The 14,436-nt window shown below is 49.7% G+C and overlaps 3 protein-coding genes across 3 annotated transcripts; 1 reads left to right on the top strand and 2 right to left on the bottom strand.

Moving 5' to 3' along the window:
- Positions 1 to 1,040: 1,040 nt before the first annotated feature.
- Positions 1,041 to 6,533, bottom strand: PGRI_080420 (uncharacterized protein; the record flags this gene model as incomplete). The annotated part of the gene is made up of 1 exon (XM_040795756.1): positions 1,041 to 6,533. The coding sequence occupies one exon, from the start codon at positions 6,531 to 6,533 to the stop codon at positions 1,041 to 1,043; it is 5,493 nt and encodes a 1,830-aa protein (XP_040651321.1).
- A 784-nt stretch (positions 6,534 to 7,317) lies between these two features.
- Positions 7,318 to 10,167, bottom strand: PGRI_080410 (uncharacterized protein; the record flags this gene model as incomplete). Its single annotated transcript, XM_040795755.1, has 2 exons — positions 7,318 to 9,948; positions 10,003 to 10,167. 2 exons carry the CDS (start codon positions 10,165 to 10,167, stop codon positions 7,318 to 7,320), a joined length of 2,796 nt encoding a protein of 931 aa, XP_040651320.1.
- A 393-nt stretch (positions 10,168 to 10,560) lies between these two features.
- Positions 10,561 to 14,190, top strand: PGRI_080400 (uncharacterized protein; the record flags this gene model as incomplete). Its single annotated transcript, XM_040795754.1, has 3 exons — positions 10,561 to 10,612; positions 10,663 to 13,430; positions 13,480 to 14,190. The coding sequence occupies 3 exons, from the start codon at positions 10,561 to 10,563 to the stop codon at positions 14,188 to 14,190; spliced, it is 3,531 nt and encodes a 1,176-aa protein (XP_040651319.1).
- Between the last annotated feature and the right edge of the window lie 246 nt (positions 14,191 to 14,436).

Below are 14,436 nucleotides of genomic sequence, written 5' to 3'. Positions count from 1 at the left end.
ATGCAATTCTCGATGACACTCAATCCGCTGTATTATCAGAGACTATTGCGACCGAGTTTGCAAATCATTCTGAAACGGCTGGTAATGATATATGGGAGACTCGGTCTTCTATTTCGCAAACCTCATACGCCCAAACTATACTGCAAGGGGATGGAATGACACTCCCCCCTCCACCGAAGGAGTCAGTCGATGGCAACCCATTTGAATGTCCGTACTGTTTTGAGATAATAATCATCGAAAAAGAGACTGCATGGGCTCGCCATGTTTTCAGTGATCTGATGCCTTATATATGCATTTTCCTTGACTGTTCTACGCCCCATCGTCTATACGATAGTCGCCGGGAGTGGTATTTCCATCTACAGAATCAGCATTCTATTACAGATGATCCCAGCGTATGTCCAGACTGCCCTCTCTGTTTATCTTCCATTCCATCCGGGACGCAGTTTGAGAGACATGTAGGTCGACATCTGCAGGAATTGGCGCTCTTTGCTCTACCACGTTTTGGTCCAGAAGCAGACGATGTACGTGCTTTTACTGAGTTGCAGGAGGATTTGGAAGAATCAGAGTATGAAGACGAGTCAGATACCCCTGGCTTAAGTCCAGGTAAGTCGCCTACTGTCTTTTATCTTTTCTTTCTTTTCAATCCGCTGATCAAAAGCACCTCACAGCTATAGATAGAGCGATATCTGCATACAAAGCCCTTCTTTCCCACCAGTCAGTTACTCCTGACCAGCTGAGTACCGGACTACAGCAAATCGAAATGTTCAAGAAGTCCTTGAAAGCCAGATTCCCAAAACAGTAATGTGGTGCCTGGCATGTAATATATACGGCTACCTATTACCACTAAAGGTCAAAAACATACAAGAACACAAATAAAGCCGAAGAGGCTAACAACAAAAGATGCCAGAATGCCATTGATTCAATATCCAACTCCGATAATGCGCTGATGCTGTACAAACAAAGAACTGACAAAACTCCATACACGCCGCCGATGCTCAAAAAACGCTCGGTGAATCTCAAAGGATAACAAATAACATAGCCTAATTTTTGATCGCCTTTTTTCGCAACACACCAAGATGCTCTAGTCTGTCCCATGCTTTGTTCATGTCAGAGGACTCGTCGCCGAGAGACGGCCGAAGGTCTAGTCCATCGAGAGTGTGGAGAGAGCCACTTGTGCCAGCGTAGAGCAAAAGCTCAAGGACTCTCCGGCGTAGACGTGTGGCTTGATCGAGGTGCCTCATGTACTTTACATCCGCTTGCGGATCGGCGAGTGGAACTGTGTACGGGTCGTTGACTTCGATATCCCTGTCTGCCTTCGTCTCGTCTCCCATGGTGGCGCGATGAGAGATCTGGTCGTCGTTTCCAAGTTCAGCCAGAGCATCAGAAAGATCCCGGTGGGTTCCTTGGTGCCGGACGACTGCTTGTTCTTGAGACTTCAATTTCTTGCGATCGGCATTGCCACTTCCGGTCACTGCTGGAGGGTAAAAGCCAATAGTCAACGGGTTCCCACGGAGATCAAGCTTGCGTAATGAGCATGTAGTTCCTTTTCCGGTTTTTCCTAGTCGACTGAGAATTTGACAGACCCTTCTCATTCTCGAGAGACGGTTGCCCACGATCATCAGTCTGGCAAGACAGTTCATTCCAATCAGTGGTTCAACATCATCAACCGAGTTGAAATTCAGATTTAGGACCTTGAGATTCGGAAAGTTCAAAGCAAAATCACTCGGTAGACTTTTCAATGTGCACGCAGCTAGATCAAGAAGTTGAAGTCGTAGCAGCGGAGCAGAGGGGCAGACAATTTGTTGGGAAAGCTTGTTGGAGGACAAAAAGACCTTGCGAACATCCTTGACAAGTCCCAAGTCAATATCCAACCTGTGCTCAGAGTTTGCTTTCGAGGGTGTCTGCTCTCGGAGAGACAGTACCTCGAGATTGTGACAAACCTCAAGACCAGTAACGGTAGAAAGGTGATTTTGATCGAGGTAGAGAAGGCTCACAGATGGGAAGGCTCGCGCATCTAAAGTCTCTATCTTATTTTCAGAGAGTTTCAGAGCGCGGAGGCTGATAAGAGAAGCAGAGGAGCCAAAACAGCTGATCTGGTTGGCACTGACATCGAGAGTGGCAAGTGACGGAAGCCACTCGACATTCCGAACAGATGTTAGGCAGTTGTGGCTCAAGTCAAGATCACGAAGGCGTGTCAACTCGGACCCTGCAAAATCCACTGCGGTGATAGAGTTGTTGCTCAGCTTTAGGCTTAGCAAGCCATTCAGATCAAGAATCCCGTCGATGTTACGGATCTGATTGTCATTCGCCTTCAATTCCCTGAGATGAATCAAGCTTGCGAAGCCATCCAGCGTCTCAATATCGTTCCCTGAAACGTCCAAGTACTGCAAGTTGATCATGTGACTCCAGGGAGTCAGATTAGAGAGGCAGTTTCTAGGGATCTTGAGGGTTCTCAGGGTTGAGGGGATGCCACTCAGTTGACCAATGTCATTGTCAGAAACATCTAACTCCTCTAGTCGGGGGCAGAATTCGTTCAACTTGTGCAGCGTAATCAATCCCTTCTGGCGCAAGACAAGGCGGCGCACATGTTCCCAATACGGCTCGTATGGTTCCACATCAGTAATATGCTTGATCAAATCTTCAGTTGCCAGTGCGAACGTTCCGTGCACTTGTCGTAAGGAGGAGGGGTTTGTACGTTGAGCCACGTAGCTCATTTCAAGGTTCAAGGGTTTATCGCCTTGGTTGACGGTAAAGTCCGCAAGTGGACTGAGGTGGAAGCTGTAGCTTGTGTCAGGCCCTGCGCTTCGGAGAGGCATCAAAGAATTCTCCGCCTCGGCTCTGGCGGGCGTTTCTTGAGCATGAAGTGAGTCATTCCTGCGGACGAGGCTTTGGTCATCAACAGTCTCCTCGTTTCTCTCCTCAATCCTCGAGATGGGACGTCGAATGAATGGCTGTCCACCGACTGAAGTTTGGCGCCCCGTAGGAGGAACGGATGACCGTATTGGACTACTTTCGTGGTCTGCTGGACCCGTATCTTCCCCTGACACAATCACGTGGTTCGCACTGTCGGACTGGGCGTTGTCAGGCTCGCCGCGAGAAGAGGGGCGTGAGACAAGGGGGGACGAGAGATTGACTGTCGCGACACGTGCTTGTTTCCCTACAGATCCGGGGGCCTTCGAAGATAACGGATCCTCACGTTGGGGTTCATGTTTTCCTTGTTCAGAGAGTTTCCTTTCCGCGGCCTCATCTGTGCCCCATGATGTGGCTCTTGTCCCAGTGTTAGGAACACTGGACGTGAAGCGAGTGAATCTTGATTGGACCGAGCTTGTTCCGAGGGATGGTTCTCCGTCCCTCGTGTGTGGTCGAACATCGGTTTTCTTCGGGGATTTGGTCGCAGAAGGACTGCGGGCCTTAATTTGCTCTCGATCAATTGGAGCATTGCTCTTTGTTGGAGAACTGAGGCCATGAACTCGCATCATCTCCTGGAGCTCATCTACACTAAGATCCGGAATATCCCTAAATGGGTCATCAGTCTCCTCGGTGGGTTCGGAGATTGGCGCCTGTGGTTCTTCCGCCTCATCTTTCACCCATTGATTCTTCGAACGGTCATACTTAAAGCCATTGACCTCATTCGGGATCAGGTGGGCTACAAGATCAGAAGCCAGCATCCCCTTGACCTGGGAACCTTGAGAAGAGCCTGTGGGGACGGAGGTGACACTGAAGCCAGACATTTGAGTGTTGATAGTCATCAAATCTTGGGCGATATTTTCCGCCGTGTTATCAGTCATGCCACTAGTCTTTCGTTTCCTCGGTCCGTGAATTCGGATATTCTGTGAGTTGGATTCACCGATTTCGGTTTGGCCCTCGTCCTGGCCATGATGCAGGGACATTTCACGGTCATTCGATTCATCTTGCTCCTGGTATTTCTTCAGGTGACTCAAGATCAGTGGATTCACCTCCTTCACCTCTCTCAATTTGCGAAGATCCGTGCCGTCACGGCTCGGGGGGCGAGAAAAGGCTTCCCGGGTGGATTCGTCGTCGCTGAAGTCGTCTTCACTTTCCACGTCAGACTCATGTACACTAGTCAACCCAGCCGCACCTCGTCCTTTGGACCTGATGAGGTCCATGATCTTGGTGGCCTCATTTAGATAATCCTGAGTAGTGATGGATCCTTTTCGTGAGGTATCGCTGGTTCCAGTAATCTTCACTAGAGGAACGTCGCCATCGAGGGAAAACGAATCAGAATAATCATTATTATCGAAGTGAGATTCGGAGAAATCTCTGTGCGGTACAATATGGCTTTCCCCGTCGGTTCGTATTTGGCTTGGTGTGGGTGTTCGAGGTCGCTGCCTTGATTGAGAAAGGCCAGGTGGAGCAAGATAGTCACTGCTTTCGAGCTGTACACCATGCTGCATAAGACTTCGTTGCAACAGTGACATGCTATCACCGTACTTCTGGGGTGAACCGCCATTGGCAGTGTGATAGGGCTCGGCACTGTTGTTTCTCATAATTGTTCGGCGCCGTTTGGGTGTGGGATCCATGCCGGGGGCCCGAGGTACTCGCTTGACATCAGGTGCCATATTTTCCTTATTATTCGAACGAGTCCCATGCTGCACATCATCAAAGAAATCCTGGCGCATCCAAGCAGATGGTTTCCTGGTGAATCCAGAGCTCGCTGATCTGGTGTAATGATACAACCCTTGCTGTGAGGAGCCTCGAAGATATTTCTGACGGGTTGAGGATCGTTTTCGCGAAGACGGGCGGGAGCCAAACCCTCCAGCCTCGTCGTACATCAATTTGTGCTCATAAGGGCTGGTGTCTGAGAAATCAAATTTGTCCAACTCGCCACCCCCAAATTGGCTAATCCGATGAACAGCATTACGGGATCCAAGACGTTCATTTCGTCTAGGGGAGATCTCCTGCAATGGCTCATTTCTCGTATTTAAAAAGCTGCGGTTTTCGCCTTTTCTTCGCGCTTCCTCAGAGGGCGAAGGGGGCTCCTCTCCCTCCGACGTGTCACTGAAATTGTCTTCAAATTGACTCATCCGTCTGAGAAGTCTGTTATTAGTGAATGTATCATGGTTACCAAATAGCTTCAATGGGCTCCCCGATGACGGCATCTTAGCCTCGTTCTCTGCCCCAGCTGTGGATGGCCGAACATGAGACGAGGAAGGACGTGGTAGACCAGGTGATGCGGTGTTTTGTGGATTGAACAAGGGAGAACTTCGGATTTTAGAGTGGGTGATGGTTGTGGGGGACAAACGGTGGGAAGGAAAGGGCGAAGGGGAGAATCGGCGAGGGAAGGAGCGGTTTCCTCGCCGACTGTTGAAGTCCACCGTCCCCATAGACAGATCTTGGGGCAGAGAATGACTGGTCACGTCTAACAAACTGTCATCTCGTGGAGATCCATCCGCTTGAGGTTCACTGTGGTTGTAGAATAGGAAGCTATCGCTTGCGGGGGAGTCCGGGCGACTATCATTTTGGATAGACAGGCTTTCCAACTTGTTGGTGACCTGTTTCAGCGCGGACTTGATGACTTCTGCAGTTCCATTGCCATCAACAGTGTTATTCCGGGTGAAGGTTATGGGTGTGATTCCCTCGTTGCGAAGATCCTCCAGCCCACTAGCTGTCCGTAGCTGTGTATTCCCTTGTGAGAACCCTTCCTGATCCCATTCCACGTCTAGATTTCCATTATTCTCCCAGGGAGCGCGATTGACAGTTCCTTCTGGTGACCGATCGTCATTGTCCCTTTGATCCTCATTCACGTGTTCAGGGTTATCATCGCGACTGTCCTGCTCGTCATTATCCTGTCGCGAAGGTGTGTCCGCAAAATCCCACAGAAGGTCATCCTGCTTCGTAAATGGGGTAGAGTCTTGCGCCGTTGCAGCACCAGGCGTAGGCGGCTTGAACACGCTTTCGAGTCCCATCGGCGCGAACAGGTCTCGTTGCTCCCCAGCGGCGATCTCCCCGCGCACTAGCCGCCTACGCCATTCTGGTGTACCCTCTTTTGTATCCTCGGCCTTTTTTGTTTTGATTTGAACCGTGCCGTCGAATTCTGATTGCGTAGATCCCTTAGAGACGTTCGACACCGATCGTAGAGGGGAGCGCGTATCCATTGCGGGCTGCTTGCGTGCCGCACCCGGGGCGGGCTTGGGGCTTCCCTTGGGGCTTCCCTTGGGGCTTCCCTTGGGACTTCCCTTGGAGTAGGTCTTTGAGATGGTTCTGGGAGTACTGGATGGCAAAGTATTCGGGGCAGGCGATCGTGGTTTGCGCGTTTTGGGTGTTCGGGGAGTTTTCGGAGTGGGAGGTTCTCTTCTATGGAAATGGCATGGTCGAGTAACTTTGTCTTTTTTGTTTCCCGGCGATTGTTGTTCTAGGGAACGCCGGGCAGGCACAGGAATGCGACTTGGGGTTCCCGGCTGACTGATCCTGGGCGAATCTGGTAGGGCAGGTAGAACAGGTATTGGGCTGATTGGCGAAGCTGGGGATGGCCAGTCATCCGACAGACTGTCAAGCCATGGTTGGTTGCTCATTTTCTTTTGTTGTGATTCCGGTACGCGTGCCGGGTCAACATAACAAGTTCACATCAACTTCAACATGAAAAGGCATAGATTGAGAGCTAATAAAAGAAAAGAACGGTGGGTAGAATAGTGCGGAGATGCGGTGTCCAGCCCTGGAGTGTATCTCCACTCTAGTAAGCTCCCTTGTTTATTATCTTTTGTTTACTTTTTTTTACCCGTTTAGATCAAGACTATATATATATATATATACAATAATATATTGTACATAATATATAGATGAGATCTATATATTGAGGTCTATATAATTCACCCTACATTCCTCTTGAATTATTTTTAGGGAGAAATTATCCGCAATATCTCTAAACCTCCAGATTCAAGCTAGACCATCGAGTCCCTTTTAGTCCCACTTGGTCGTGTTTTGCTTTTTTTTTTCTTTTTTTCTTTTTTTTAGAAAAAAAAAAAAAGTAAACAAGTACGAGTTAGATAGATCTCCAAGACTGATCAGGTACAGACTAAGTACTATGGAATAATTAGAAGGGACCTCAGATGTTTTCATATAGAGTAGAAAATATTTTCAGGTCCCACTTGATATATATCTGCAAGGCTTGATCAACTATTCCGTAGACCATCCAAAAACTCTTCCAATATATATATTTGACAGGCGCAAGGAGACAATTCTTTGCAAATGAATTGAAATATTGTATAGAAACCAAAATATGTATTGTTCGTGTCTAACTCCTAGGATATTGTCTCCCTCAATAATGAATGTTACAGTATAAAACATGAAATGCATATCTTAAATAATCAGTCTCTCGAATGAGTACTTGCCAACCGCCTTGCGGCGCAAGTAACCAATCTCACGGCTAGTGCGATTCTTGACCTCACCGGTGGATTTTTTGATCTTGGTGCGGGACACGTCATTGGAAGCAGCCTTGAGTGACAGTGGTAACATCTTGCCACCAGCATCACCATCGAATCCATCCTCACCCTCACCGGGACGGGTAAAGACCATCAAGTCCGCGCCATTGAGTTTCTCATAGCGGACCAGGTGGGATGGACCCGATGCCTCGGCATCCATCTTGGCCAGGGCATCCTCCGAAGTAGTAGCAGAGGTTTCAACTTGGTCCGCAAAGCGGAGGTACTCGCGCAAAACACCCTTGAGATGGGTTGCCTCTTCGACTCCTGCAAGCGCGGCGGAGACTTCGGACTTCATGTCCGCAATCAATTCCATTTCGCGACTAGCAGCGGCAGTGACCGAGTCTGAGTCCTCAAAGTCACCCGCTGCTGGAATGGCCGAGATCCAACCGGATGGGCCCACGGCATCCACAGAGGCAGTGATGAGATCAATGATGACATTGAGAGAAAGGGCGGGGGTAATTTGATCGAGAGTAATAGGTGTAGGGGGATTTTCAGTGAACCGAGAAGTGTAACCTCCGGTAGCGAGGGAAAGACGGAGGTGGTGAACCATAGAAATGAGCTCAGTCCGCGAGAGGTTGGAGCGGAGGGAATGGACGACAACTGAGACGGGCTGCGAGTGAATCTTTTGGAGGGAGGTGTTTAGACCAGCGAAAATATCCTTTAGGGTTGCCGTTTCGCCCCCCAGCTGTTTTGAAAGTTCCTGGGTGGGAGTGGCAAGATCACCGTTCGTGATGGCGCGTGCTGTCTCCTCAAGAGTTCCAGAGTGGGAACGTGCCTGGTTCAAAAAGGCCTTGAGCGCGTAGGCCAACTCATCGGAGGAAATCAGAGTGGGGCCCTCAAGCACTTGGTTGACCTGCTTCAATGAGGGATCTGAGTCGAGGAGGGCCTGAATGAATGATCCGGTGGGAAATGGCTGCAAAATGCGTGGCTTGCATGCACGGCGGAGCGCAATCTCAACATTGTCGAGTGACAGGTGTCCCAGACGAATGAGCCAGTCGCAAGTAGTCGGGGGCCACATGGCAACACGGAGCTGAGACGAAGGCGAGGCCGACATTGTATCATTTGTTGTAGACTCCTCTACAGCGAATATTTTGGAAAGCAAGAAAAGAGTTGCTTCGGGGTTGACATACTGCCCGCGGACCGGGAGCGTCGTTTCGGTATCGGAGGTACTGAAGTACGTGAGAACGGCATTATCGAACAAATCGACGCTCTTCGTCTTGGTGGCCTTCTCCACAGTCTTTGTAAGCTGAGTCCATTTCTCAACCTGCTCCGGTGATGTGAGTCGAAGGGAGGCCATGTTGTCAGATCGGTGCTTCTTCGATGCGATATCCCACTGTGCACCAGACGAGCCAATACCCCTGCCGATGGCATCGATGAGCAGGCTATCTCTAGTCCGTTTCAGCGAAGAGCTGGGTGCACTAGGGAGAGAGCTCAAGTCAAAGGCAATAAGAGTGTTGCCTTTGGTTGCGACAGCAATCCCAAGTTTGGCAAAGTAGCTGATGAAGTTTGTGGGAGTCTCTGGGGTCGACCCAGTGCTTGACAAAAGGTCACCGGCTGGAATGCTGCGCTGCACAGAATGGTACTGGGTATCATATACCGCCACAAGAGATTTTTGTGCACCGATCACGGTCTGTGGAGAAATGCGCATGACAGAGGAGAATTCCTCATCGTCGAGAACGAACTGCGATGTGACGGAGGGAGAGTACTGAGAGAGGTCAACATTGATAAATCCCCTCTCGAAAGAAAGGTTCAACCCTGCGGAGCCAGAATGGAAGCTCCATTGCATAGCATTGCCATTGGTAGTCTCCAGGCCGCTCACATCCGGGATGTGGAAAGTTTGTAGATGGCGCAGGCGCTGACTTTCGTCCAATCGTGACTCTGACTTTGCATGCGCGGGGACTGAGAACATCTGAACAATGACGTCCTTGAGGGAGACTCGATTCGTGTTCTTCGGGTGGGATACCAGAAGCAAGATAGATGGCTCGTTGGTTCCTGAGGTTGTCACATCGCCTAGTGCCAGCAAAGCCAAGTCCTGTCGCCTTTTGAACAAAGCCTTCTTTGCATCATCAAATTCAACCAAGAAGCTGGATTGGACATTATGAGTAGAGCAAACCTTCGCAATCTCACTGTGCTGAATACTCCATCGCTGGGTCTTCAGATCCGACGATAGCCTACGCACACGACCATCCTCGTGGACTGCAAGAATATCAAATGGGTCCGTCTCTCCTTCAGCATCGGCACTAGATGGAACGATGCCCACAAAAGTTGTAGGGCTGGTTGAGTCGGTCACAGTTGTAGTCGAAGATGAAATGACTGGAGCACTTGAGCCGCTGCTGCTGATCTCCTCTACAAAACACTTGATCTGATGTTCTGGCTTAGTGACGGCAGTGTATGTTTGTCTTCGGACTGTCGAGTTTTTGGATAGTTTCCTGCGAACTGAGCATGGGCGGCAAGAGAAAGTAGATTGCGGCGGGACGGCGTAGGAAGTCACAAGTTTGGGTGTTTGAACCTGATTAAGACTAGAGTTAGATGCAATCGAGGGATGAAGAAGTATAAAGCGTACGTTGTAAATGTTCACAGCTTCGCCATCTACGGCAACTGCGACTTCATAACGCTTGCGTTTTTTCGCATCGGCGAGACTGAAGACATCGCCGATACGGGTTTTTCCAGTAGAGGCGTGAAGGGGGCGAGGCAATTGCGCCAGGACAGATGGAGACTGCAAATCCATGACGAACTGAATACCAGGAATCAAAAAAAGGCTTGAGTTCCTGTCCCTTCAAAGCGTGTGATCTTTTTGATGCAGACCCATTCAGTTTGGAAATCTGAAAAATTTTCGGGATTATATCGGGCCGGTAATCCACCCTCTAGGCCATATCAGGGCTAGCGTGGATCCATCGAGCAATCAGCCTGACATAAGCAATTAACGCGCCCGCCGCGACTTTCGCGTCGTGTTTGAAGCTATGGAGATCGACCTTGACCTGACATTTGCTTCATGCAATCACGTCACACTCACCACCTAGTTTGTCGTTTCAATGCTATATCTGAGATACTGCTTGCTCCCTGATCTCTCCTTAGGGATCAACTGATTGTTCATTACATGAGCGTCATATCGAACCTACCGATGGCTATGGGAACCAACGACCAGCAAGTCATACACCCCTTCTTCCGACAAGGTTAGAATGTGTCCCATAGCCGCAGGTGAACCCCAGCTTACAATGTCTAGAATTTGGTGTATCTGTCAAATCTATCCCCTCCAATGAGCCGATCTCGCCTGTGAATACCCATGCATACGAGCCTCAACCGATAAGCAGCGGAAGCTCTACGCACGAACAGGACTTACAAGCCTTGGAGAACCTTGACTCGAAAGTTTCAAAAATAAACAATGAAAGTTCTTTGAATCTTGACGAAGACCTAAACGAGGATCGGAGGAAGAGACGAAGAACTGACAAAGCCCAAACCACCGAACCCACAACTGCTTCCAGTGCAGGTCTCTCAGAATGGCTCGGCCACAACACGACCAACAACGTCCCTGCGTCAACAGATCATACCCCCGAAACCGAAATCAATTCGTCTACAACAAAGCTCGAGGCTCCGCTGGCGGAGACTCAACTTCCCGGAGATGAACTTCAACCATTGGAACCTACCACGAACAAGAAACCGGAGGATCGAGTTGTAAGAACCTCTGCGAGACAGAAGATCCTTAAGCTGAATTCGAAGGGAGGGTTCCTGTCGTCACCCGTCTCCAGTCCTCCCCGAGAGATAAAAAAGAAAACCACAGGGAAGAGGGGAAGGCCACGAAAAGCTGAGAGCAAGGTGGTGACAATCAAGTATAGTGTTGCCATGGACAAGAACACCGGGAAATTGATCGATGATATTCTAGGCGGCCGAGTGGTTCAAAAACCCCCTGCCGCTACACCCTCTGTTCAGCCGTGCAAGACGAAAACAAAACCCCGGAAGCCCACACATCCTTTTTTCAGCAAGAAACCGGCACAGAAATCCGGACCCGCGAGTTTGAATGGATCACAATCGGACAATCCAGATACCAGTGCCGGCGTGCCCTCAAACCAAGCCACAGCGGGAGCCCCAGACAGGAAGCGGATAGTACCAGCTTCGGGTGGTTCGTTTACCAGTTTTCCCCGTCGTGCCTCTAGGTTTCCTGAACTACTTGATCCACTTTGGCCACCGCAAGATCTTGTACATGTCACAGACGTTCAGCCGCCCCGACTTGTCAATGATCGTGCCTGGCATACTACCCAGGACCGAAAAAAATCGAAGATTGCAGCTATCTCGATTAGAGATGAAGAAAATGTCCTTCTAGTAGGAACAGCTGAAGCAAGGAGGATTGCCAGCCTGCCTAAACAAGAGTACGATGCTCTAGGTATTCTTCGCCATCCCGTGCGACATGTTGCTAGCAGTCAAGTCTTGCATACAGCAATGGAAAGACAGATGTCGTGGTCCTCACCTAACCGCCAATTTCCTTGGAATTCTTCTAGTCCCCCGCTTGCCAGACTTCGATCGGCCCTACTCACGTCAGTTTCAGCTTTCGACTGTGCAACATATGAACCGCAGCTTTGGACGCACAAGTACGCCCCTCAGTCAGCCGAAGACGTCCTCCAGCTTGGCCGTGAACCACATATGCTTCGAGATTGGCTCCGGAACCTCAAGATCACAGCAGTGGACACCGGGAAATCATCGAAGGAAAATGCTAAAGCGAAGTCGAAGCGGGAGAAAAAGGCGAAAAAGCGCCAGAAAGCCTACAAACTGGACGATTTCGTGGTGTCTAGCGACGAGGAGGCCTCTGAGATGGACAATCTCCCTGGCTCCGATGACGAGTTAGCGGGCGGCGTGACTACGACACCTCAACGGACAGTCATCAGGTCGGGTGATGTAGCATCTGGGCTACATGGAGTAGAAAAAAAGACTCCAATGACCAATGCGATTCTTCTTAGCGGCCCGGCTGGCTCCGGCAAAACCGCTTCTGTCTACGCCGTTGCAAAAGAGCTTGATTTCGAGGTTTTCGAGATAAATGCCGGAAGCCGACGAAGCGCCCGAGATATGCTGGAAAGAGTCGGAGATATGACGCAAAATCACCTCGTTCATCTCCTCAACGAATCCGATAATTCAACAGACAACGACAAGGATTCTGCCAAGCAAAACAAGCTGAAGAGCTTTTTCAAAGGTACATCCTCAAAAGCTAGCAATCCGGGTTCCCAGTCTGGCGAACCTAGCCCTAAGCCAGAAAGTGCGCCCAAACGCCCCCGGTCACAAAAGCAGTCCTTGATCCTGCTCGAAGAAGCCGATATCCTTTTCGAAGAAGATCGACAATTTTGGACTGGTGTCTTGACTCTTATCAGCCAATCTAAACGACCGATCGTCATCACCTGCAACGATGAGAGTTTAATTCCCACCCAGGATATGTCTCTTCATGCCATCCTACGATACCGGAAGGCTGCTCCTGACTTTAGCGTTGATTACTTGCTTTTGGTTGCTGCTAACGAGGGACATATGTTAAAGAGAGAAGCCGTCACTAGACTTTACCAAGGATCCGGAATGGACCTTCGGAAGTCATTAATGGATCTGACCTTCTGGTGTCAGATGGGTGTTGGTAGCGAGAAAGCAGGATTAGATTGGCTGCTTCCTAGTTGGCCACCTGGGTCAAACGTGGATCATGATGGGGACCGACTTCGGGTTCTGAGCCTGAACACCTACGAGCGATATATGGGCTGGTTCAATCGTGATATGATTTTGACCCAAGGCTCGTTGGATGAAGAGACGGAGATCATTCGCAACAGCTTGAAATCGTGGGATCTCGGCCTACAAGATTCCGAAGACATGGCTGGGAAGAGTCAAGTTGAACTTCTGCCCCCTGATCAACTTCAGTCCATCCCCAAGACAACGCAACTCGACATGCTGTGCCGGGAAGCGGATTACTATGACATGAGAAGTTCTCTCGACATCCTTTGCTCTAGCCTTTCCACGGATACGAGAACTGTAAGCGTGGTCGATGTGTTTACAGAAACCCCAGCTAATAATTGAACAGGATGCTGTTGATATATCCGCCCCACCGCCGCCGGAAGGCTATAGATCTAACTATCTTGACAATTATCCGCTCCTGCACACAGAGCTGCGAACAGAGTATTCATGCCTCAGTGAGACTGTCAGCAGTACATTTGAAGCGTTAATAAGCAAAACTTTCCGGCCTTCGACCACCGAGGACTTGGAATCGCAATATGCGGGCCGAGTCTTGAGCAAAATCATCATCTCTGCAATGCCCCCGCAAACCCCTCCCTCCACTCTCCCTCAATTCCAGCGAATCTTTGAACCCATCATGCGTGCCAACTACTCAAACCCTACACCAACCGCCCGCCACGCCCCCTCGTTCGAGAATGGACTCGCCCCGATCACGGAAGACTTGGCGCCGTACATCCGCAGCATTATGGTGTTTGATGCTCGCCTCCAGCAATACCGGGAGATGTTGTATGCGCTCACAGCGCAGGAACACGGGCGCGACAAGCGGTCACGCACGACACGTGCTAGCCGTGCGGCTCTCGAAGGAGGTGACAAAGCCTCAACGCGCAAAGAGAGGTGGTTCGCTCTAGACACGCCTTACTACAAAGTGCAAGGCACTGCAGGGCCCGAGTGGCAGAATGTCTTGTTTCAGATGGGGTATTTCCATATCCAACCTATGGTTGAGGCATCCCCTGAGCGCAGTGACCATGTAAGTGATCAGGCCATGGAGAATGCCGAGTGATTGGTCTCGTGTATGATGTATTATGAAAACGATCTCAAGATGAATGTATAGCTCCTGTTTCACAATCTACTGTACTATTTACTATTTATATGAAACTTTTTAAAGAATTGAAGAGAAATTTGACTAGAAATCTTGAATGGATGTTGCAGTAAAAAAAAAGAATTCGCTGTGTTGGCTATTGTATTCGCTGTCATGGCGATCGCTCATAAAAAATACATCAAAAAAACTTGAGAGCTGAAGAAAAAC

The sequence above is a fragment of the Penicillium griseofulvum genome, assembly GCF_001561935.1.
Source record: "Penicillium griseofulvum strain PG3 chromosome Unknown contig_77, whole genome shotgun sequence".
Classification (NCBI taxonomy): domain Eukaryota; kingdom Fungi; phylum Ascomycota; class Eurotiomycetes; order Eurotiales; family Aspergillaceae; genus Penicillium; species Penicillium griseofulvum.
The sequence above is the reverse complement of the archived record's forward strand: the minus strand, read 5'-3'. Positions and strand labels throughout refer to the sequence as shown.